This window comes from Photinus pyralis, unplaced genomic scaffold (genome assembly GCF_008802855.1).
Source record: "Photinus pyralis isolate 1611_PpyrPB1 unplaced genomic scaffold, Ppyr1.3 Ppyr1.4_LG1, whole genome shotgun sequence".
NCBI lineage: Eukaryota > Metazoa > Arthropoda > Insecta > Coleoptera > Lampyridae > Photinus > Photinus pyralis.
This window is the reverse complement of record NW_022170249.1, coordinates 42,531,069-42,554,814: the sequence shown is the minus strand read 5'-3', so window position 1 is coordinate 42,554,814 and position 23,746 is coordinate 42,531,069. Positions and strand designations below refer to the sequence as shown.

General features: G+C 38.5%; 2 protein-coding genes across 5 annotated transcripts; one reads left to right on the top strand and one right to left on the bottom strand.

Moving 5' to 3' along the window:
- LOC116167494 (retinoid-inducible serine carboxypeptidase-like) lies at window positions 1-23,487 on the top strand. 4 transcript variants are annotated; one of them, XM_031482896.1, is made up of 9 exons: window positions 1-59; window positions 13,632-13,772; window positions 19,921-20,243; window positions 20,301-20,411; window positions 20,463-20,652; window positions 22,763-22,915; window positions 22,975-23,052; window positions 23,173-23,327; window positions 23,376-23,487. In XM_031482896.1, exons 2-9 carry the CDS (start codon window positions 13,697-13,699, stop codon window positions 23,436-23,438), a joined length of 1,149 nt encoding a protein of 382 aa, XP_031338756.1. In that variant the 5' UTR covers window positions 1-59; window positions 13,632-13,696; the 3' UTR covers window positions 23,439-23,487. The 4 variants fall into 4 exon arrangements, with proteins under 4 accessions (XP_031338756.1, XP_031338750.1, XP_031338770.1 ...); XM_031482890.1 differs by lacking the exon at window positions 1-59 and adding an exon at window positions 339-381; XM_031482910.1 differs by lacking the exon at window positions 1-59 and having other exon boundaries at window positions 13,643-13,772; window positions 19,921-20,009; window positions 20,056-20,243.
- Window positions 4,442-12,103, bottom strand: LOC116167459 (myosin-10-like). The gene is made up of 15 exons (XM_031482826.1): window positions 11,624-12,103; window positions 11,425-11,577; window positions 10,909-10,937; window positions 10,750-10,861; window positions 8,117-8,161; window positions 7,972-8,067; window positions 7,061-7,210; window positions 6,964-7,014; window positions 6,444-6,920; window positions 6,293-6,394; window positions 5,947-6,018; window positions 5,061-5,897; window positions 4,787-5,013; window positions 4,615-4,738; window positions 4,442-4,565 (listed from the first exon to the last, which is right to left on the bottom strand). Exons 1-15 carry the CDS (start codon window positions 11,795-11,797, stop codon window positions 4,470-4,472), a joined length of 2,745 nt encoding a protein of 914 aa, XP_031338686.1. The 5' UTR covers window positions 11,798-12,103; the 3' UTR covers window positions 4,442-4,469.
- Window positions 23,488-23,746: the final 259 nt, after the last annotated feature.

Genomic DNA, 23,746 nt, shown 5'->3' with positions numbered 1-23,746 from the left:
GTAAACGAGCTTACTAGTTCATTTGCTGTGCTTTGGAGAAACGCCCTCGTAAATTGCAGGTGAGCGAAATTATTTTCGAAACATAATATACCTCCTTTATGATACACATTATTATTATTTATGTTTTCAAATTATAACGGTCGTTTTGAGTAAATTGTAAATGTAGGCGTTTACAAACCTTACCACACACAGGATAGATACCAAATTAGCTACTGTGTTTATCCGCCCCCGCACTCCATTTATACAAATAATGCATTTTTAGTACACCAGAAAATTGCGTTTGTTTTCTTGCCTTAGATTACCTGACTTTTTTACGGTATTTCTTTCGTTTTGTGTAACCAGAAATCGTCGAAATGTGCGAAGAAGAGAAACCAGTGAACAGTATGTAATCGTAAACGATTTGCTTATGCACATTTCAATTAGGCCAGTTATTTTAAATTCAGATTGGTAAATTTTACTTCCAAAAATTCTCTTCATCATTTCAATATACAGTGTGTCCCAGATCGCGTGGGATTGCATGGGTAACTTTGTTATTATTAAAGATAGAGAATTGGTTAAATGGGCAATGTTTTGCAGTTTTGGATGCTTATTTAAAATTCCCTTATGGAAATTCAAAATGTCGCATAGGTTCGACGTAAATTCAAAAAAACTAAAATTGGTCATTTCCTTGAATGTCTTATATCATCGAAGGTATAAGAGATATAAAAAAAAGTTTTATATAAAAGTGACTGTCTTTGATACGCTTAATTTAGAATTGATGTCAAAAAAAAATTCAAGATGGCTACTTTTGAGGAACATTTACCAACTTCCTAAAGTTAAATAGGCGCTATATGAGATTTTTAAATTACTTGATAGATTTTTTAATTCTCTTTTCAACGAGCCATCAGAACATAAGATTGAAAATAAGATACCAGTTATATCAACGGTTTTTGTATTTTAATCAAGTAGGCTGTGATGAATTAAAAAAAAAACAAAACAAAATCTATGCCAACAAAACAATGAAAATAATTACATCAGATGTTTAAAAAATCAGGGGCGCACTCATGAGAGGGGGGTTTGGGCATTACAACTCCCTCCAAAATTTTATATAAGTAGGCCTAGAAAAATTTTGATTTTTATAACATCACTTATTGACTATCTTATTATCCATACTTACATACCTACAAATGGTGGTATAACTACAAACTATCCCCTCGAAAAAATGTCATGCCATTATCCAGTTAAACACATTTCAAGACACTTTGCTTTATTTTACTATTTGATGCATTGTCCCAGGTCACATTTTGTAGGTCGGTAGGTGGTTTATCCGCAAGAATATCGAAACTAACAGTTTTACCAGTCCGAGTATATGGACAGATGAATCTTTTTCTAACTGCGGAGTGTTCAACTCGACATAATGAACACTATACTCGTCACAGGAAAACCTACATGATGTAGTTTCACGCCGAAATCAAGTCATATTTTTTTAAATTAATGTATTTTATGGCATAATGGGAAGTCATGTAATTGGACCGGTAATCTTTGTTGGATCTTTAACTGCTCACCATGATTTACAAATTCTCCAATAAACTTCCTTAAAGGATTTTTCTCGACAACGTATGTTTCGAAGAAAGGGTTGGTTTAAGCTACCTACCAACAAGCTGGCTGCTCAGGTCACAATTCACGAATTATGTACAGTACATTAAATTATAAAAGTAAGTACTTAATTAAAAAATAAAAGTAAAGTGGAAGTAGCTACCATTACAATAACAATAATAATCATCAATGGCAACACGTTGCCTAAACTAAACTGTCTTGAAGTGTGTTTCACTAATAATGGCCAGTATTTTAAACATCTGGTGTAATTATTTTCATTGTTTTGTTGCCTCGAATAGATTTTGTTTTGTTTTTTTATTCGTCCCAGACTACTTGATTAAAATACAAAAACCGTTAATATAATTGGTATCTTATTTTCAATCTTATGTTATGATGGCTCGTTGAAAAGAGAATTAAAAAATCTATCAAGTAATCTAAAAATCCAATATGGCGCCCATTTAACTTTAGGAAGTTAGTAAATGTTCCTCAAAAGTGGCCATTTTAAATTTTTTTTTGACATCAATTCTAAATTAAGCGTATCAAAGACAGTCACTTTTATATAAAACTTTTTTTATATCTCTTATACTTTCGATGATATAAGACATTCAAGGAAATGACCAATTTTAGTTTTTTTGAATTTACGTCGAACCTATGCTTCATTTTGAATTTCCATAAGGGAATTTTAAATAAGCATCCAAAACTGCAAAACATTGCCCATTTAACCAATTCTCTATCTTTAATAATAACAAAGTTACCCATGCAATCCCACGCGATCTGGGACACACTGTATAGTGTGAAAATAGGCTTACTTCGGTTTTTTCCTACCGTAACTTCCACTTTCTTATCGGAATTTTTTTAAATACAACAATAAAAATACAAAGAACCAAGATTATACAAATAAAATGACCACATTACTTTTTCTAGTTGTAGACTCCGGGCAAAATTTTGAATATAGCGAAACGTTGGGGTTTGTTATTGTGTTGTTAATAACCAGAAAACGTTCTTTAATTGATACCACTTTTTAAAAAAGGGAAATTTCCCTTTTTTTCACACACTTAATTTATAAATTATGCAAAAATGAGGCACTTAAAAAAAGACGCTTTGATAAATAACGCGCAAAAATACCCACAAGTTTATGATCCTACAGTTGTTTTTCCAACTGTTATTGGGAGACGTATTGAAAATGTGATAATTTTTTTAACTAGAAAAGAATTCCGCTTTACTTACATACTTACAAAGACATTTCAAACTTAATTATGGGCCAATAGTACCTGTTGAATGGGAAAAGTCTATGAAAAAATGCTGAATGAAATATTAACCTGGAGCTCTCATCTTTGCCTCTCCACGCCTCTTTCTTTTTTCCGGGTTCAAATCACTACTCCGGATTTTATCTCATCCCATTTACGCCCCTTTCCCCCGCAGTTGCTGCTTGAACCACCCTTCCCCTTCTTATCTCTCTTTCGTGCATTTTTTTTACATCTCTATGGCGTCCTTTAAAGTTTTCTGCCACGTTCGTCAAGTCGCCTTTGCTATTCCTTTACGGCTACTGCATGTTTCGTTCAAACCTGGATCACACTTCCTTCAAACCTTCTTCGCGCGTCCGTTAATTTTCCTCTACGCCCTTCCTTCCTTTTTTTCTTTTTTCTTTCTCGCTTTTCTCACATCTCGTTTACATTTTCTTTGCACCTCCTCCACCCATCCCGTTTTTTGGACGCCTTTTCAAGTTTTCTTTACCGTCCTTTTAGATATCCCTCTTACATACCTTCTTCAAATCTTCCTCGTGCTGCATTCAAGCTTTCAGTGCACATAACCCAGACAAAAAGTTCGGAAAACACCGGGGTGAGGGGGAGTCCGAGTAAAAGGCTGAAAGGCTGTCGAAGAGCTTTTCAAAGGCTGCAGTGGTATAGAATTCCGTAATCCGGTACTTACCTAGAAAACTCCTTTAATAAGATTCATCCCGATACCTGCTAATCCCATTATTAAATTGTATGACTGGAGTGGGAGAGATGTATCCCGATATTTATTATACGCCATCCCTCGTCTAACAATTCTGTCATTAGACCTAGAGTAAATATTTACGAACCTAATTAGATATCAATTATAATTTATATTAAGCATAGATTAAGCTACCCAATCCAATTGGGCATTCAAGCAAGTAATTAATTATTTAATTTTTTAACATTGGAAATGCCTATGTTTTGTATATGGGTATGAAGTTACCAGTATCGTTCAAGCAGAAAAGACAGGGGTGTCGTATTAAGTGATGATTGTACCGTACTCTGCCGCAATCGGTAGGTTAAGGAAAAGTCGCAGACATCTGTCCATACGGTACTTACTTAATAGTGTGCAATTGTTTTGTTAATTCCAATGTATAATTCTCGCACATCTCCTTTAATAGGATTACGAGCATGTTATGACGAGGCTTATTATTCAGAACGTGTACGTTTGCGACACGAGCGAGCTTGCGAGCGAGTGGAGCAAGTGATCCCGGGTGAATTATTTGTGTTTTACATATGGCGTTATACGGTTATCAGTTCCAATGTTTTCGATGGTTGCATGTATTGCGAAATCTGTAAATGTTAATTATTCTATTTTGCGTCAAATATAGGTTCATTTAAACGGTAATTTAAGGGTATTTTACACCCCTCTAGCAAGAACTGGAAATACATTCCCATCCCAAAGCTTTATTCAAGGTGTTCCAATCTCACCTAGATTTGCAGAAGTTCTAGAAAGCTTTGAAAAATATTTGAGATGATGCCAAAATCTCTCCATAAAATGCTTTAAAAGAGGAAAGAGTAAAGGAACTGTTTTTCAAAGAAATCGAAATGTACACCAGATCCGACATCTTGCAGAGCATGGAAACTTGTGAAGTTAAAAAACAATGAGTACTTTATTTATTGATCTTTAGATACGAGAAAGTCGTCAGAAGGCCTGTTCAACCAAAATTCGGGTGACTTTAGAAATTCTTCGGTAACGGCTGTCTCGTCGCTCTAAAACGAGAGGTGCATAAGGCATGTAATATAAACCTAGAGCTCTTACGTCAAGGTAGTGATCTGTGGTACTTCCAGACGAGTTGTGAATGTCCATCGGTGAGCCAACACTGTATCCTCCACGCAGACGTGACTTACAGCAGCAGCATTTCGCCTTAAAGTTGTTTAGTACCCTGAAACGGTTCTCGGTAAAGCGGCATTTGCAGGTGTTCGAGACTTACGCGGTTATTTTTTGGAAGTTCTCGTAGAGCTGAGCATAGGCGCACCGAAGATACTGGATCTCCTTCAGGTAACCCTGGTTTTTGACCTCCAGCTGCTGTCTGGCACTGCGCAGGTGGTGTATCTCGCATAGACAATTCTGCACGTGCTGCTCGCTCGCCAAATTATGCTGATCGAGCTTAGTGGCGGCGTCTCGCATTTCGCTCAATTGCAAACAGAGCGCTTCGTTCTGCAAGTACAACTAAGTACATCGACACATCTTTGGGCCTACTCTACCTTAGCTCGCAACAGGTCGTGCTGCCGAAGAGCTTTCTCCAGCTCGTTTTGAAGCGCGATCATTTCCACGTCGCTGGGAGCGGGCGCGCCTGATTGTAATCGAGCTTGGGTAGCGTCGATAATCTTGTCTTTAGCTTGCAACTCCTTCCGAATGTTCGCACACTCCTCCTGCAGTTTCGCAATGTACTCGTTGAGCGTCTCAATCTCTTCATTGGCGGCCCTTAGACTCTCCTCAAACTTTTGCTCCAGCTCCGTTTCGAGGGACGTGTAATTTTGATTTCGAGTCTTACTACGCTCGTAATCCTCGCGCAGGTATTTACCGGCCTCCTCGGCGGACGCGAGCTTGCTCTGGAGCTCACCGATCGTGCACCTCAAATCGCACACCTCCCTCTCGTACATGTCCTTATTCTCATCGATCTGCTTCCGCATGCAACACAGCGAATTGTTTTGCACGCAAAATTCCGTCTCCAGCTGACTGTACTGATCGACCTTCTTCTGCAGCAGGTCCTTCATCGCTACGAGCTTCTCGCGCAGTTGCGCCACATTTCCTTGGCAAGTTTCGATCTCCTTCTGGCAGTAATCTGTGCGCTCGTCCGTTACGTTATAATTCAGCTCGTATTCGCTGATGCGCGCGAGTAGTTCAGTTATCTCCTTCTTCAGCTCGTTGTTCTGGCAGACGGTCCAGCATAGTTTCTGCTGTGTCTCGTGCAGAAGTTCGGCGTACTCGCTCATTTCGCCCACCTTATCGGTGAGTTTCTGCTGTAGATCACGCACGCGTTGGTCGACGTTTTCCATGCCTAGGTTCTGGTAGGCCTTGTTCAACTCTTTGGCTTCATTCTGTAATTGACTTATATGGATTGAAGTCGACGCGAGGGTAAGTACGAACCACAAGACGGCGCATAGCGTCGCACTCGCATTCGATCTCCTCAACTCGACCTTTTAGAGTGTCTCGTACGGGCTGAAATTACAAAGATTTTAAGTATGGGACACCAAAGTGCAGTAACGATTGATGGTGGGATTGTTAGTGCTTTAGAAAATGTACACTGCACCGGAAAGTAACTAGTGCACAAGAAGCTCTGAAGAGGGTATAGAGCATTGAGAGGGACTAACGATCGGAACCGGTTCGATTGTTAGTACTTGCGAGATGTTAGCACTGCATCAGAGGGTACCTAAATTCCGCTAAGAAACGATCGACACCGGTCAGATTGTTAGCCTATCCAAACTTAATTTACCGCTACGTTCTCAAGTTCCTTCTCCAACCCTACGATTGTCTTTCTCAGATCGTCGACTTCTTGCGAGTGCCTCTCTCTTTCTTCTTCTCGTTCCGTTCGCAACTGAAACGTTATATTTAGTCCGTGTACTTACGGAGACAGTCAGTCGAACCTTCGCTATCTCCTGAACAGCTTCGGACGTTGACGAGGGTTCCGTTGTCGATCCGGCGCTATCTGTCACAATTTCGACGGAAGGCGAACGAGATTTCTCCGAGATTTGTCCCGACTTGATCGACCTGGTATCTTCAACAAGGGGTGGGGGTGGGATTCCGGCCGCCGACCGAATTGACTTAGAATCTTCAACAAGGGGCGGCGGTGGTATTCCGGCCCCCGACCGAGTCGACTTGTCTTCACTGGGTACCGGCGTTATGAGAAGTTTGTTGGCTTCGGGTGGTTTCGGAGCGACTTTAGCAGGAGTTTGACCTGTCTCTTTTTCGGCGCGCGTCGATTTGGCCGATGCGCTCGTCGATACCGATGGCCAAGACGCATCTGACTCGGTTGACGGTAACACTTTGACCGCCTTAACTGCCCTATCCTTCTCCCTAATCGCCTCTTGTAACGCTTGTATCGTTTCATTCTGGGCTTGACTCTAAGACCGTCTCGTAAGCGCTGTAATGGAAAAGGGTACTTACCATCGATTCACTTTGACGCCTGATGGTATCTATCTCGCCTTTTGCCTTCAACTGAAACGAATAATTTACTGACCTAAAATCGTAGCCTCGACTTTACGTTTTCCTTCTGAAGCCTCTCCAGCTCGCCTTCTTTGGACTTATTGTCCGATTGCCAACGGGACTGGGCCGTTGAAAACTGATTCTGCAATTTATCAAGAGCCGCTTGAGCTTCGGCATACTTGCGCTTGTACTCTTCTCGTTCCACAACCTAAAATCAAAGTATATACTGAGTGATCGGCTCGTAATTCCCAGCACAAGGAAAAGAATGACACTTTGAATTGGTCAGCCGAGTTTGGGATGGACAATTTCATGTATTTCTTCGGATTGGACCAAACCTTAGTTTCCTCAGATTTCCGATTCTTATAGCTTCACCCACTCATCTCAAATTCTTATGAATCTCAGATGCCTCAGATGTCTTCCGTTTTGAGATAATCTTTCGTAATTTTCATGACAATTATTGTTTTTTTACAAAGGGAGTAAAAATTTGTGTCAAAGCCACGTCAGCATAATTTCTGCTAGGGTAAATTCTTTCCTGTTCTGAATCCCTTTTTATCTACCGTAGGGGAAGTAAAAATAGGGGACGTAGGACTCAGCGTAGGAAGAAAGCGAAGAAAATTACACGAACCACACCACAAACCTAAGAACATAACCCAACTTTTATAATAGCAACCATTGCAGTCACTGGGTGTAGGGATTCTTTGTAATTTTTCGAATCCTTGTAACTCAGATTCTTCGGATTCATTTAATTATTCATTTATCTTCGTCGGCTTCTTCAAAGTATTCAGATCTTCTCGTTCCTCAAGTTATCTTCATATTATTTGGTTTATGCAATTCTTCAAACTTTTCGCTTCTTCAAACGATTCGGATGAACAAAACAATTCGGATGAACAAAAGAAGAAATAAGCATCAAAAACTTTTTAGCTCGATAATCGGTGACCAATTCAACGGATTGACAAGTCGGATAGTTACGTATGTGTTCGCCTGCTCGTAAAACTTCTCCAGCTCCCTGTTCGCTTGGAAGATGGTATCCTTCAAAGTGCGATTCTCGTCTTCGAACCCTCTCACCTAAAAAAAAACAACGTCGGAGTCGCCTTAATACCAAAATAAATCTCACCATGTTCCTCAGCTCGGCCGCTCCGGTTTCCGCATCGAGGCTCATCTGAAAAAGGCGAACGTTGAGAGTTTGCATCAACCGTTGATGATGCGACTTATCACTATCAGAAGCAGGGGTTGGAGCCCATATGAAATATAGGTTCTAGTTCTGCACTATTTAGAATTATATTTTAAGTTCACTTTACGTTCACATAATTTTTTCGGGATTTTATTGCAACTTGCAACTGCTTTTACCCTGTTTTTATATTATGTTTTATGTATGTGTTTTATTATCAATCATTTAATACAACGAATTATTATACACATCAACACTATTGCCCATTCGAGACTATTTATTAACTTCTCAAATAACTGATCACAAAGACTTATTTAACATTTGAATTACACTATTATCCCATTATAGTGTTTGATTTTGCGTTCCTGCCCTACGATACGTCAGGTCATGGCGATTGGCGTCCCTTACAACTAACCTAAGGAGACCCTGTCTTAGATCACGTGCCACATTTAAGCGGGATCCGATTATCTTTTGAGGGCCATTCCGGTGACCATTTTTAAAAGTTTCCGGGTTGATTTTATATCCGTGTTACAGTAGCGTGAAGTTAGTTACACACTTCAGAACCAAATTTTACCAGCAATTTGCACAACGGTTTCGGTTCCAAGCGAGCGGACATGCCATTGGTTCCGGTTCAAACCCCTGATCAAAAGTCATGCGTTAAGTTAATAATTTATTAAAGACCTTAATAATAAATTACTACAACTAAATGAAGCGATTATTCTTACACTCGTTCTGCTTCTGGATATTTAACTCGAGATTGTTTATGAAGGTTCTGATCGGCGGACGATCCGAATTGGGGATGAATTTACTAACGATGCCGCTCTGGTGGCTCGTATTACTGATCCTGTAGTGCTCGTGCAGGACGTTGTTGCAGCTCAGTTTGGGCGCCTGGTTGCACTGGCGCGGGCTCTGAGGAGTGTGGCGGTTGACTAAGCCCGAAGTACGGTAGTACGGTTGATACTTACGTGCGCGATGGGCTTAGGTTCGTTGGGGATGACCATATGATAGTGGGGTGAGCACGGTCTGGTCCACTGATGACATATTCTGTTGTAAAGGTAAATGAATTGACCCGGTTTACTTTCGCGCTGAACGGGCTGGGGTGGTGGTGAAGGCTTTGGGGGCGGCAAGGGGCGAGGGGAAAGAGGTATATCATAAATAGCCGTGTAATTTGGAGGCGATCGGTTTGAGGCACGTTTGCGCCTGGGGGTTGATTTTTTCAGTTCGCGCGTATTTGGCGAACGAGATCGGGCGGAATCGTGTGATTTTTGCGAGGTTTGAGTTCGCGCGGACAGTGATGGACATTCAGAACTGGACAAATCACCGACGCAGATACATCTCGTTGACGGACCCGATTTTCTACTACGCGAAGCCTTTTCACGATTTGTACCAACAGATTTGGACAACGTTTCCACACAGATACACCTGGTTGACTTTCCCGACCTGACCGCACCAGGTTTCCTCGCAGTAGAAGTCAGTGATTTGGCGTCAACCTGCACTGTTCTGGAAGATCTCTTCGGCACGCCATAGGTCGGTTTCCGCAAAACTGGAACTTGAGATCGAACAATACCAGGCGATTTTTTCGCCGATCCCACAGCGATGCCGCTTTTGGGCCTACAACTACATTTGGATTTTAGAGACCTCTGCGACGTTTTCGCTTGCAACTTAACGTTGCACTTCTTCGCTGAAATTTTGACGTTCTCCATATCGTCCATCTGAAATGAAAATTCGATTGGGAACGTTATCGAGTAGGCACTAGTCATACTGTTTCCTCCATGCGGCGAATTCGCTCGCGCAGCTTAGCCATTGTCCCATCCTTGGACTCGCACTCGTTTGTCGCCTCCTCGAGTTGCTTTTTCAAGTTCTCTACGTCGCTCTTCAATTTCCTGATCATCTCATCTTTCACCTTCGCTTCAGCTGCACAGTTATTTTCTTGGACCACCGCATCTTCGCGTAATCGCGCGATGACCCCCTTCCCCGTTGCCAACTCCCTCTCTACGCCTTTACACTTTTCTCTCAGTTCCTCCATATCGATTTGCATTTGGTTAATCACATTGTCTTTCCTCTCGCTTTCCCTCAGGCATTCTCTGTGTCTTCTTTCCAGCTCATCCATACTTTTTTGCATATCTCTAATCACGTCGTCTTTCATTTCTAACTGTGCGCAAGCACCCTGGTATTGCGTCTGTGCCTTTTGCAAGCTCTTCCGAAGCCGGCCGAGCTCACCCGCCGCCTCGGTCAGCTCCACCACAACCGAATTCGACTTCTCCAACGCCTTTGGCTAAAAAAACGTTTCTGAAAGTGATCTTCTTTTACCCCACATTTTTTTAATAATAAAAATGCGAAAACTTCTAGAGTTCAGAAAATTAATCAAAAGAGAAATTTTTTTAATATAAACAATTAAGCAAAACGCCACTCACCTTTTCTTTGAGTACCTGTAACTCCAACTGCAACTTTTGCACCAGATAATCCTTTTCTTTGAGTTCAGAGAGAACTTGATCGTAATCAGCTTGCAACTGACGCACTTTTTCGCGCAACTCTTCGACCGGCGGCACATGTACCACGTCGTAAATTTCGGTACTTACCCTCTTAACGGAGTTGATTTCTTCTTCCTTCAGGCGCAATTTATGCTGCAACGCCTCCAGGTCGTCTTGCTTGGGCGATTCGCTAATCCGCTTCTCGAGGTCCTTCACTTTACTAAAAAGGCAAAACTCAATTTTGGCCCACATGAGCTCTTTGCTTACGAGTCCAATTCGGTTACATTCTTGTTGGCCTAAAAATAAAAAAGGGATCTGTAGTGTTCGACTCATTCAGGTTTGCTCTAAGCTACTTGGAAATCAAATGCGTTTGTGAGTGTTTTGGTTTATTTCAAACGTTTACAAGTCATTAGTTTTTTGCTCAACTACTTCCAAAATGACTCTCAGCTTGCTATCGCTCCCTTTCTTCACCCGTCGGTGTAAACTGTCAGTAATCTTCAACGAGACGTTATCCTGGCGCTCAGGGGGCGTCGGGCTAAAATGAACGAGTTCCCCCAACCCCTTTGTACTTCAAATCATACTTACGGAATTAAGGAACATTCACATTTTAAAAGGAAAGTATCAGGATTGACTGTAAAAAATTTTAGACCGTTAGCACTCCACCGGTTTTCGTCACGAGCGCGTTTTATAACTTCAACTAAACTACGCACATCACTCTCAAGCAAGCGTATCCTCTGCAACGGCAAAGGTTACCACGCCGGCCTCCAACCCCCAAAAGCCTACCTTCTCACTGGAAAGTGTCGACGTCTCTAGCTTCTTCGCGAGCAGCGCGACCTTATCCGCCGCCTCCTTCTCCAAGCTCTCGACGATCTTCACCAACATCTCATTCTGCTGGGTCAGGTCGCGTATCCAGTCCTGCTGCAGATTCACCCGGCGCTGCAAGACCAACCGTCGTGAAGGCACCCGCCACGGCTTTTTTTACCTGTAAGTTATCGCCGCCTCCAATGTTTCCGATCTCCCTCAGCTTGGCCTGGTACGTTCGATTGAACTCCTGGATTATCGCCAGTGTTTCCGTTTCGCGACATATCCGGTCGCCGAGATTGACTTGGCAGCCATCCGGGCCGAATTTGATTGGAATTGTAAATTGGGAACTCATTCTGTCGACTGTTACAAAAATTTCGGGTTCATTTCGTTTTTGAACATCTTCGAAACATAATCTGTCATATTAGAGTGTCGTTTGTTAGTGGTATGGCGGCTTGATTTTATCGAAACGTATACGTAGACCCGAAATTAAATTTCGTAGGGATTCTACAAATTCCAAGGTGGAATTAAAAAGTGAAATTGGACAACACGCGTAAAACATCTGACACCACTGTGCTTAACTTGTTTCTGCACACTTTATTTTGATACCGAAAAATTAGGCTTTCTCATAAACAGGCTGACTGACCGTAAAAAATTCGCGTAAACAAAAAATACACGCTCTTCAACCGTCGCAAAGCTATTTCGTTGTCTCCAGTATTTAACGAACTACCACTTACACTACAACCCCTTTAAAAATTTTTAAGTAAACCGCCAATCACAGCGGAACCTGCCAAACGTTCCCACTTCTCCAATATAAAACGCTCAATTTTTCGAAACGTTTTTCGTTATCAGAACCAGATGTGTATTGTGCATTTGCTTGAAATTAAATAACTTTTGCCTGATAATAAAGCTACTTATCGCAGGCGACCAGATGTGACTTCTAACACCTTATCTAAATTGAACAATTTACAAAAGCTATAAAATTAAAACGAAAAAATTACGCATATAAAAAATTTCTAAGAGGAAAAACAAACGCTGAGATACAAATTCAAGTAAAATAAACCAAGTTTGTGTTTGTTCGTAAATAACCCCCTCCCACAGATTGACTTAATACATTGAAAAACTATCGTATACAGGATGTGTCGTCATTATCTCTGGTGTTCGGTATTTAGATCTGCTTTTTCTGCTTAGGTAATAGCCTAAAGCCCCTTGCAAGAGACGGGTTATCCTGGACTGGTTTAATTTAAAGTCTATCACATAAATTATTATCAATAGCGATAAATGCAGGTAAAGCAGAACTACATATACATAAAAATCACGTTTAAAAATCAAAGGTGTGGGGTTGTGTACACAATAATAACAAAACAGGACTCATCAACGTCGTAAAAGTCAAACCAAGACGTACGTACCTATGTGTTTCAATATGGCGATGCCCATCGCGTCAGTCGTCCATGTCTAGTCTCTATTCCTCAAACGTCAATGATGAATCGAAACATAAGGTGCAACAACGAACACCCGCCACCACAAGTTTCATTACATGCTGCCATATTGCACGTTGCAGCTGTAGTATGTACGAGGCTATATAGTTCATAAATAAGGAAATTCATTGAAATCGTGTTTTAAGTGTTGAGCTTAGATAATAGACCCCTATTGTGCGAGCTAAAAATAACGGAATAATTTCTACATCGCCTTAAAAAACTAAATATTTCCGAGGAAAGAATGGGATTTTACATCTGGATTTAATCTTGGTAAACAAGGAGACAAGATGTCAATTTCCGTACTGTTGAAATCTTGTATAAAGTTTTGTTTCTAACTCGAATAAAAACTTTGGAAAGGTACAACATTAAATTTCTGCAGTACTTTTAATAAAAATATAAGTTGGTACATCGCTTTTGACATAGAAATACTTTATTCAAATTTTATGTAAGATTTGAACATTTTTAAGGTATTAGCAATTCAAATTTTTTCTTAGCAAAGTAAACAACTTGCTCGATGACATATTCTGTCCTTCTAGTTAAGAAAATCAACATCGTTCTTTTTGAATTTTTCTTATAATATACAAACTACCCCGCATATGTAAATGTGAGAAGCCCCTAGCTACCTATTCTGAATCTTAAATTTGTCTTTGTGAAGCTTATAGTAATTTTGCTTACATCTCGTATTTCTGTCTTAGACTGAATTGATTTTAGGTGTGAAGGGTGTTGGCGGAACGGAACAAGCGTGGGGCCATGTTACGGTCCGACCCCATGCTCACATGTTCTGGTGGTTGTACTACACCACCGCGAACGTGTCTCACTTTACGGAACGTCCATTAATAATATGGTTGCAAGGTAAGTGTGATCATTCAAACTTTTCAGCTCGTCGAAGAATATTCGTGACAAGCGTTTCACTTATCAACAATTTCCTCTGGACACGTCAAAGATCGATATAATATTAAACAGTCACGTTTCCAGAAATGTGCCGTTCACGGAGTCGTGAGATGTTAAATTATATATTAGTGAGTAGGTAACGGAAAATTCGCATGATAAACGACGCTTCTAGGCTTAATGAAGGTACATTTATAATTGCACCATTTACATTATAAGCCATTTGAGGAATTTCGGTGGTGTAATTTCAAATTTAAGACACACATTTTTTTAATAAAGTGACAAATAAATTAACGTAAATGAAATAAGAATACCCTTGTAATAAATGCTCATACATTTAACAGAAAATAAACATTTTCTTTAACAATTCGAGGACACAATAGGTATATCTTCTGAATTGGATCTAATCAGTCACATTTTCGAGTTTATTAGTAATTAGTAGGTACCTACAGATTAATTCAATTTTCAAAATATTTTCGCACGTCAATGTTAGGTCCCGTAGGTTACTTGTTTAGAGTACCTACACGTTAGCCATTCGTGTAAATGCGAAGGTCTTTACTAGTTGCTTTGGACTGCAGTGAAGTTTGATGAAACCTATTATGTCACAGTTACGTAATTGCAATAAATCTATTTACTCAGTATTATATTAACAAAGTATCACTTTTGCTTTTGAAATAACTTAACTGGTCGATCTTTGCGAAAAATGTTGATTTGAATGGGGAAATTTCAGAGTTTTCACCCTAAAATTGTTTAAATTAATTATCTAAGCGTGTTTACGCAAATGGTAGCTGTATCCTCTTTAGGTAAAGTTATTTTAATAGAATTCGGATTTGTTAAAACGTTTATTTATAGATTCTGGTCCCAACTTTTCACTGCTGTCTGTGTGCCATGATATTGGTCGGTGGTCTCTACTGACTATCTTTATATGATCTTCTTAGTCTCAATTACTTGACAGCATTGATTGTCGTTCTACCGTAAGAATTATTTGGCCTTTGACCAAGTCGTGCTTTATCTTTGTAGCTTTCATATTATGGGTACTCTTTGTTATGGGTCATATGTTTACGTTATGCATTCAGATCATCAGATCCCTGTAGGTTTGAACCTCAATTGATGCACCCCGAAGAAAACACACAACAGCACGACAACACGATGACAATTTTAACATTGCCTGAGTACGGACATGGCTTGATAGAAGTCCAAAATCGAGCGAAAGGTCCAGCTGTTATGAGGTCGTCGGCGCTCTCTAAGGATGCCTCATCGTCGTCTCATCCCTACCGATTCCAAACCACCGAGGTTGTACGGCCTACCCAAAATTCAGAAGCAAGTAAATCCTATTTCCTCTTCGTCCCATACTCGCCTCTATCTCGCCAAACATGTGTTTCTTATGACCCTGAACCTGAAAGTTACTGAAGAGCTATCAATAGTATATCGGAAGACAAGTGTTACAATGCGACCTATTGTAATACTCCTATCTTGTGGCACGAGTGGCGTAGCAAAGCGGAGCCACGAGTGTCGACAAGATAGGAGTATTACAATAAAGCATCGTAACACGTGTTTTTCATACTATTTTTTCTATTTCGGTGTCACAATGAGAATTTTGTGCAACTGTTTTCGGCAAAAACAGTGTTTCAATGAGTTCCATTGTAACATTATTTTTGGTAACTTTTCATATCTAAGTTGGCAGTTCGCCAAGACGTCAACGTCAAATCATCAGATGTGCAATCAAATTACGTAAAATTTATGTGTTTTCCTTGATTTTTGGTACACGAAGAACTTAATACATTCCAAATCAGCAGTTTACACATCCACCATAAATAAATTTATCTACGAATAAAAAATTACACATTCAAGGAATTTAAAGTTTCCAAATGTCAGTGTTGTGTTTATCTACGCTGCCAACTTAAAATTTGTCAACGTAAATGGTGTTGCCAACTTAAGACATATTGATTCTAAAGTTTCCTGTAGTTTTTCATAATTACTTTTTAATTAAATTAAAGCCCCGAAATAGAAAAAATAGTATGAAAAACACGTGTTACAATGCTTTATTGTAATATTCCTATCTTGTGGACACTCGTGGCTCCGCTTTGCTACGCCACTCGTGCCACAAGATAGGAGTATTACAATAGGTCGCATTGTAACACTTGTCTTTCAATATACTATTTTCTATATATTTCGGTGTTACAATGAGGATTTTGTGCAACGGTTTTCGGCAAAAACAGTGTTTCAAATGAGTGCCATTGTAACATTGTTTTTGGTAACTTTTCATCTCTAAGTTGGCAGTTCGCCAAGACGTCAACGTCAAATCATCAGATGTGAAATCAAATTACGTACGTAAAATTTATGTGTTTTCCTTGATTTTTGGTACACGAAGAACCTAATACATTCCAAATCAGCAGTTTACACATCCACCATAGATAAATTTATCTACGAGTAAAAAATTACACATTCAAGGAATTTAAAGTTTCCAAATGTCAGTGTTGTGTTTATCTACGCTGCCAACTTAACATTTGTCAACGTAAATGGTGTTGCCAACATAAGATATATTAATTCTAAAGTTTCTTGTAGTTTTTGATAATTACTTTTTAATTAAATTAAAGCCCCGAAATAGAAAAAAGAATTTGTGTAAGATAACTGTTTATTGCAGAAACGTTGTGTCGAAGTTTAAGGTACACGTAGAAAAATCAATTTGGATTTACCAATCCCTTTCTTTCATATCTAGGTATACATAAAAAAGACTTTTTAGTACATAAGATTAATTAATTTCATTAACCGTATTTTGGCTGGTGAACAAAGCGGTAACTGTGAAAATCAAATTTCCGTGACATAGAATGGCGGACGTTTGTAAAATACCTACCCATAATTAATTTTGGACTGTGCGTAGGAGGACAAACATTTGATATGCCCCTACATAACATGAGAAAGTGCACGAAGTAATAAAAGCATTAACCTTTGCAAACAAAATTTAACTCCTCTAATTAGCTGCTACTTAATTAAGTTGTTTATATCTAATTAAACGCCTATTATACAAGTTTGTCCTTATTTCACGTAAGGATTCGAATAATAGGATTCAAACTAGTTAGAGCTTTATGTTATTACTTTCAGCGAGTTTCCTGATTTTTATCAGATGTAAGTTTTCACAAGTGCACCTGTTTTAGGAAGCCATTATTTATAATTTATGAATATAGGTACATCATTCATGTCAAGGTTCACGTCAATTTTACATGAAAGAGGTGATATATTACGCTAACTTTAAAATAATTACGAATACATTTTTTATGAGATGAAATCTTGTACACTGGGATGGTCGTAAAGCTTAAACATAAAAGGGATGTTAAGACTTATTTGAAATGAAGATGGTTGAAGTTGAATGCTGTGGATCAAACGACACAGAATATTAGGCTTTAAAGAGACACTTACTGTATGTATGAAGGTTATGAAGGTAGTACAGTACATGACTATGGTTGAATTTAAACATCCTTAGAAGTTTTATCAGTCCCTGAGAAACCTTAAGAGCATGTGCAAGTGGTGAATGGTATTTTAGTCTGGGTTTAATCGCCTTTAGGAACCTGTGAGACCATTACAGAGTCTTCTAAGACTTGCTCAAGTGTTCTAGCCTTTGAAAACACTTAGGGGCCACTAATGTCATTCACAAATTTTCTTCATGTGTTCATGAGTCTCCAACAGTCTAAAGAACTTTCTGAAGGCTTTTAAAGACCTACGCTTTTATTAATCTTCAAGGGTGTTCAAGGCTGTTGAGGTTTTGAGTAGCATCTACGCACCTTCAACATTCAAGAGTGTTTAAGTGCTTTCAAGTATATCTAAGGGTCTTCCAATCTTTCAAGAGTCTTCGCCAAATATTAAAATCCATCAAGACGCGCCTTAGAGCTTTTGTAAGCCGTTAAGAGGTTTTAATCGTGTCTAAATCAATTTAAGAGTATTTAATATTCGAACTTTGAACAGTGTGTAAGACCCTTTATGAGCTTTAAGAGAATTTGAATCCAGTTAAGTGTCTTTAAAGGCAACAGTTGCGAAAAGTCTCCTAGACTCCATAAGTCTTTGCGACTTTGCAAAGCTTCATAAGTCTCTTAAGGGTTTTCTAGAGGCTTTGACGGCATTTAGTTAACTTGTAGAATCTTTAAGTGTGTATCAAGGTCCTCATGCACCTTTGACCTTGACAATCTTTTAAACCCGTAGAGCTTTTATGGGTCTATGAAAATCTTCTAGTGTCTCAAACACTCTCCAAGTACACAAAGACGTCTCAATTCCCCTTGAAACTTTTGACATGCTCTTATCTGCGTAAAATCCAAACCTTTCCGAGATTTTGTGGGTCTTCCAAAGCTTTTGAGAGCATTCAGAGCATTTAATAGCTTTAAGGGTCGAACCTTAACAGATATTTACTATATAGTCATCTAGCATCTTTTAGTGTCTCCGCGCGATTTCGAGAGCTTTCAAGAGAAGCCTTTAATACATATTTAGCGGAAACCCGGTCCTTAAGGAGATTTTACGTGTCCTTGAGAATATTTAAGAACTTCTCCGAGTGAAAAAGCTCTTATGAGACGCCTACAGCATCAAAGAGAATAATGTACATAAAGCTTTTACTGTTTAAAGAGTTTAAAAGCTTAGCCTTTCTTTAAGAGCGTCTTTAAAGGTCTTCCAAAACCTTCTAGGAGCTGAGTACTGAAAAACTAATCCTTATCTGTCGATTTCTTCGGAAGGTTTTTGCTGCATTTGAGGTGTTTTAAGTCTCTGTTCTCTTCCTACACTTTTTTTACACACTTCTACACAATTATGTTTTAAGATGGAATAGAAGGATAATGAGTTAGAGTGTCCTTTTTTGAGGTGAGCGTTGAGCAGGGTGCTATAATATCAAACACATGAACGTTGCTCTTGCAGAATATCACGATTTACTATAATATAGTAGCTGTTACTTCATTCATCGAAAGGCAAATTTTTATTTCAAAACAGTTTACTGCAATCCAAAGTACAATAAACTAAACAAATATAGAAAGCGAGCTCCTGGGTATGGCTATAGCGTGAGCAAAACAAAATTTTGAAACTGGTTTTAAATTTTCTTTTATTCCAAGTGGCTATGTATCAAAGTTCATTTAAATACCTTCATAAATAAAAAAGTTTGCAATTCGGTTTATAAATGGTGGAGATGCGAAAAGGGCACTGTGAATATTGTCCGATTAGGCTCAATGTTTGGAACTGCTTTTATATGGCTAAAGCTATATGCATATTGAATTTCATGCAATTCGGTCATAACTCACGGAGATGTCAAAAGGGCCTTCCTTATTTTTTGGGATACATTGCCAATTCACGAACTCCGATCTACAAATTTGATAAAGAATCCATCTACTAAATTTTATCGTAATCGGTCCATTCGTTATCGAGATATCGTGCTAACGGACGGGGCGACGGACAGACGGAGAGACAACACAAAATTATAAAATCGCTAGGAGCTCATTAATAATCACAATGAAGATTAATCACAAGTAAACTAAAGAAGTGGTGTGTAGGTGCCTTATATGAACATTCTAATAGTCACTTTAATTTATAGAAGAAGATTTGAGAAAGGCAATCGCAAACCAAGCAACGAAGGCCAGTGTGGATACTCGTTTTTTTCCTTTTGTGTATTTATATGAATTCCCTAAAATCATTTTTAATTAAGAGAATTTATCTTAAATGAAAATTTTTTATGGCAATTATATCAAGCGAGCTTTATTCGCGCAACGCGCTTAATTGGGATTACCCTAATACGGCGGTGTATACCTATACCCACCCTTACGAAAAAGTAAGCGTCACTTTATAAATTAAATTTTAATGTTTACCCATAAAAAGAGCAACATTGTGGCGGAAATTTCACGAAAATGAGATTTCCACCTGACGTTATACCTTCATTTAAATGTGAAACCTTTAGGCACTTATCAAACGTGTTCGCTGCTCATTTAAAGTTTCCCGACCCCCTGAACAAATACACTTTCGGTAAAAGGATAAAACTTAGTCGAGAGTTCTTAATCCATCTAAATTTGTCACGAATATCCGCGTTACCGGTTAATTCCGAACTAATCCATAATACTGCATCAGGCGTATTACAGAATGTCAATTCTAGGCGGGCCTGGAATGCCTTCAAGCGGCTACGGAAATTTTCTGGAAATTGGCCTTCTAAACATAAACTTAACGGAGAAAGATCACTCTTGGGTAAAACATTTCAACATTTTATTCCTTGACAATCCCGTAGGAGTAGGTTTTAGTTACTTTTCAAGTTCCTCCGTAAAAATGGTGCAAAATAATAAAGAAATCGGTCGGGATTTAATAAACTTCTTGAAAACATTTTTAAGCGAGCACGAGGAATTCCAGAAGATTCCACTGTACATTTTCGGCGAATCGTATGGAGGAAAAATGGCCGTGGAATTTGCGTATCAACTTGTACAAGTACGCCATTTGCTTTCACGGCGAGAAACTGTTACGTGTAATGCAATTTTCTTTCAGGAAATTAGGAGAGGCGAAGTGACTGTTCATTTCAAAGGTATAGGGCTCGGAGATGCCTACATTTCACCTATTCACTACATTTTAAATTATGGTTCATTAGCGCTAAATCTTGTAAGTGTATACAAATGCGACCTAATTTATATTCCCGTTTTCCGATTTTAGGGACTCATCGAAAAGAAAGATTTTAATGAAATCAGCAATTTGACGGAGGACGTAAAAGTGGCAATCGAGAGAAGAGATTTTCTGGCAGCGTCTGATATTGAAGCGAAAATTACAGATACCGTCATTAAAGCAACGCAAGGAATTGATGTTTATAATATCGTTCTTAAATCGAACATTTCTGCATTGCCAAGTATAAACCGCCATTGAATGCGAAAAACCTTTGTTAAACTTGTAAAAGATGCTCTTTGGAAACTTCGGACTTGTAGTGTAATTTGGAATAAATTTAATATTAGGGCATGCACGAATGTCATAATAACGCAAAACGTACAAAAATGCACTGAACAAAACCTTTACGTTGATAAATGTGCCGTTATATAATAGGTACTTTCAATTGAAACTTCTCTTGTTCGTTATAAAACTGAGAACCTTTGAAAGTAGTAGCTCTTTTTTAGCCGATCATGCAACGGTCCACCCTTTGATTTTTCAATATTGCTCAACTGGATATAAGGATTTTGGATGGAAAAGTGCAATTACGAGTATAGCGAAGGAGGTAAAAAAACTGAAAAACACTCAGAAATATTCACTAATACGTACCCGTTTCGACACCAAAGCTGTCGTCATCGGAGGACATCTAAAGAGAAAGTAAAAATGTTAGCCCTTTAGTCCTTTATTATTATATTATATGAGGCCGAGTCGACCCCGAGGAGAAACAAGTCAAAGTTTTTTGGTTGAGGGGTTCGGGAATCGAATCTAGCACCTTCGTGTTGTAGGCAAGTATCCTTACCACACGTCTACCGCCTCCCATCAAATCTTAGTCCGTATACTAATTACAAATGAAGGTGTACGAATTGTGGACAGCATAATTGGCCTCCCTCATCATTTACGAAGTGTGTTTCGTAACGCTAGATTGCATTTCAAAGGGCTCTGTTTTTTTTAAAACCATCTTTTAGTGATCTCACTTGATGACAATTTATTTTTACTCCAGGTATATCCTTCCTCTCTACTGAGTATTTTTATGCATGCTTTTTACATGTTCCTCTTTAGTGATCACCTTTCTGAAATAATTCTTACTCTTTCCCACTTCACAAGAACACCCACAAAATGGCGCCAAGTAATTCAGTTAGCCATTCTTAATCACCAATTAATCTGATTCGTTTGGATCAACCAATTATGAGAGCGCTAGGGTCCATAAGTCAAAATCTCGCGACCGTTGTATTCCGCGGGACTCGCAGTGAGATCATTCTGATTGAACAGTTTTGGGAACGTAAACCTCATTAAGATAGCCTTATCTAGCCTCAATGCTCGACACACGGACGCCAGCAACTTCCGAACACCATTACTGGTTACAACGCGTACCTACCTATAAACTGACATTTAATTTGCAACTACTCACATTGTCAGTTTCTCAGAAACGACGAAATAATAATGTAATTCGTGCAAAACTTATGATAATCATTACAGAAGCAATAAAAATTTAACTTTATAGAATTGTTGACTTTGATAAAATCCATTACATCATGAAATTTAAAGAATTAAGTACGTTTCGACGTGTCCAATCTTTTATTTGCTTCGCCAACTTTCCTTCTGTGCATTTTAAAGTTCTCTACAATGCGATTTATTTATGCGCTTCTTTTGATAATGCAACCATCTTCAGTAATTTAAAGCTCATTCTTTAAAGATCTTATTCCATTCTCAGCGCTATAGGTTTTTACAAAGTTCACACTTCCCAAGTTGATAACCTTTGGCGATTGGCTTTGGCAACCTATACAATTGTTTATTTGGCGACAACAGTCAGTTTAGATGTATAAATGTCAAATCACCGGCCTAGGGAAATTATAATTGTAGCTTACAAATGTAACTTTTCCGCTAGTTTTGTACATAAAATCATAAATTAATGAAATTAAACAAAAAAACATCTTAATTTCTCAGAAGCTAAATGAAACGTTATTTATTTAATAAATATCAGCATCAAAGAAACGAAATTTTCAAAAGAGCTCTCAAAGGTCGAAGAAAATTTCTTAAGAGCAATTAGTAGAGATGTGTAAAATATTCAATGTTCGCCTTTAATTAAATCAATTAAGACGCACACAGCGGTGGGATGTACAAAAGTACTTCAAGATCCTCCCTACAAGTAACCGAAATAAAATTGTATTGATTGTTAGTCAAAGGTTCGAGGTAGACTTTGACATACGCAATATTTAATTAAACAAGGAATTTGTCCAAAGTTCTTTTACAAGTAATAAAAGTTTTACGTCGACATGCCTCACGGAATCCTTAATTTAACTTTACTGCATTTTAAGGGTTCCTCAGTTATCAAGATAGTTGTAATCAGTTGATGAATACAAAGATAAAGGAATCTCTGAACATTTCGGCGGATATTGAATGGAATTTCATAAATGACGACATTTATTCTGCTCTGCAGGGAGATTTGATGCGGCCAGTAACCGGAACTAGTAATATTATCTGATTTAATTCTTTATTCGTTAATTCTCTTATAAGATTCTTGTTTTAGTCGAAGCTCTCCTTAACGAAACGGATATTAAAATTATAGTCTACAACGGCGTGTTCGATTTCCTGGTTAACACGGCGGGTATGTATAACTATTTCATATTGCGTGCGTATATCATTTTCATCATTTCCAATTTACAATTATTAATAGCATGAAATATGTTAAAGGCAAAGTTTGAAATTAATAGTTGTTACAAACTAGGAACGGCAATGTGGCTGGATGATTTAAAATGGAATCGAAGTTCAGAGTGGCAGGAAACTAATAAACAACCTTTAGAAATTGATATGGTAAATGAAGCTTATGTAAAACAAGTGGGAAACTTGGTCTTCTACACGGTACTTCGGGCAGGTCACAGTGTAAGCTTAATGAATTGCACATTTGTGTTCATTAAATACTACATTTAGGTTCCAGTTGATAACATCCCGGCGATGGAAGAGATTCTTAAAAGGGAACTGCTATACTCCTAGGTCACTATTGTATGATGTATACAGATGTAATAAAATTATTTTTCACGAGTTTTTGTTACTAAGTAATAAGCGCTACACATAAAGCACTAAGTTAACTCCCTCAAAAACCTACAACTTGTTTAAGTTCTTCGGATTGATTTGGAGTAATTATTAAGCTTTCCATGGGCCACTTGCAAATATACATTGTGGCGGCCCAAACTAGAATCATTTCTTTATTTATTCCTTTGAAAGTTACCTTAAAGAAGTTGTCCTGAGCACACCCTGTATATAACTATTTCGCCTGTTCGCTGTTCCTGTATATACGCGCG

What these genes read in the sequence shown, in the direction of transcription:
- LOC116167494 (XM_031482890.1), top strand. Translation starts at nt 354, where the DNA reads ATGTGCGAAGAAGAGAAACCAGTGAACA. An exon ending in GAACATTTCTGCATTGCCAA is followed by an intron (nt 20,653 to 22,762) that starts GTATAAACCGCC and finishes CTGCATTTTAAG; the next exon opens with GGTTCCTCAGTTATCAAGAT. An exon ending in TACTTCGGGCAGGTCACAGT is followed by an intron (nt 23,328 to 23,375) that starts GTAAGCTTAATG and finishes TACTACATTTAG; the next exon opens with GTTCCAGTTGATAACATCCC.
- LOC116167459 (XM_031482826.1), bottom strand. Translation starts at nt 11,797, where the DNA reads ATGAGTTCCCAATTTACAATTCCAATCAAATTCGGCCCGGATGGCTGC. An exon ending in CTGTTCAGGAGATAGCGAAG is followed by an intron (nt 6,395 to 6,443) that starts GTTCGACTGACT and finishes ATAACGTTTCAG; the next exon opens with TTGCGAACGGAACGAGAAGA. An exon ending in AGGAACTTGAGAACGTAGCG is followed by an intron (nt 6,019 to 6,292) that starts GTAAATTAAGTT and finishes TTGTAATTTCAG; the next exon opens with CCCGTACGAGACACTCTAAA.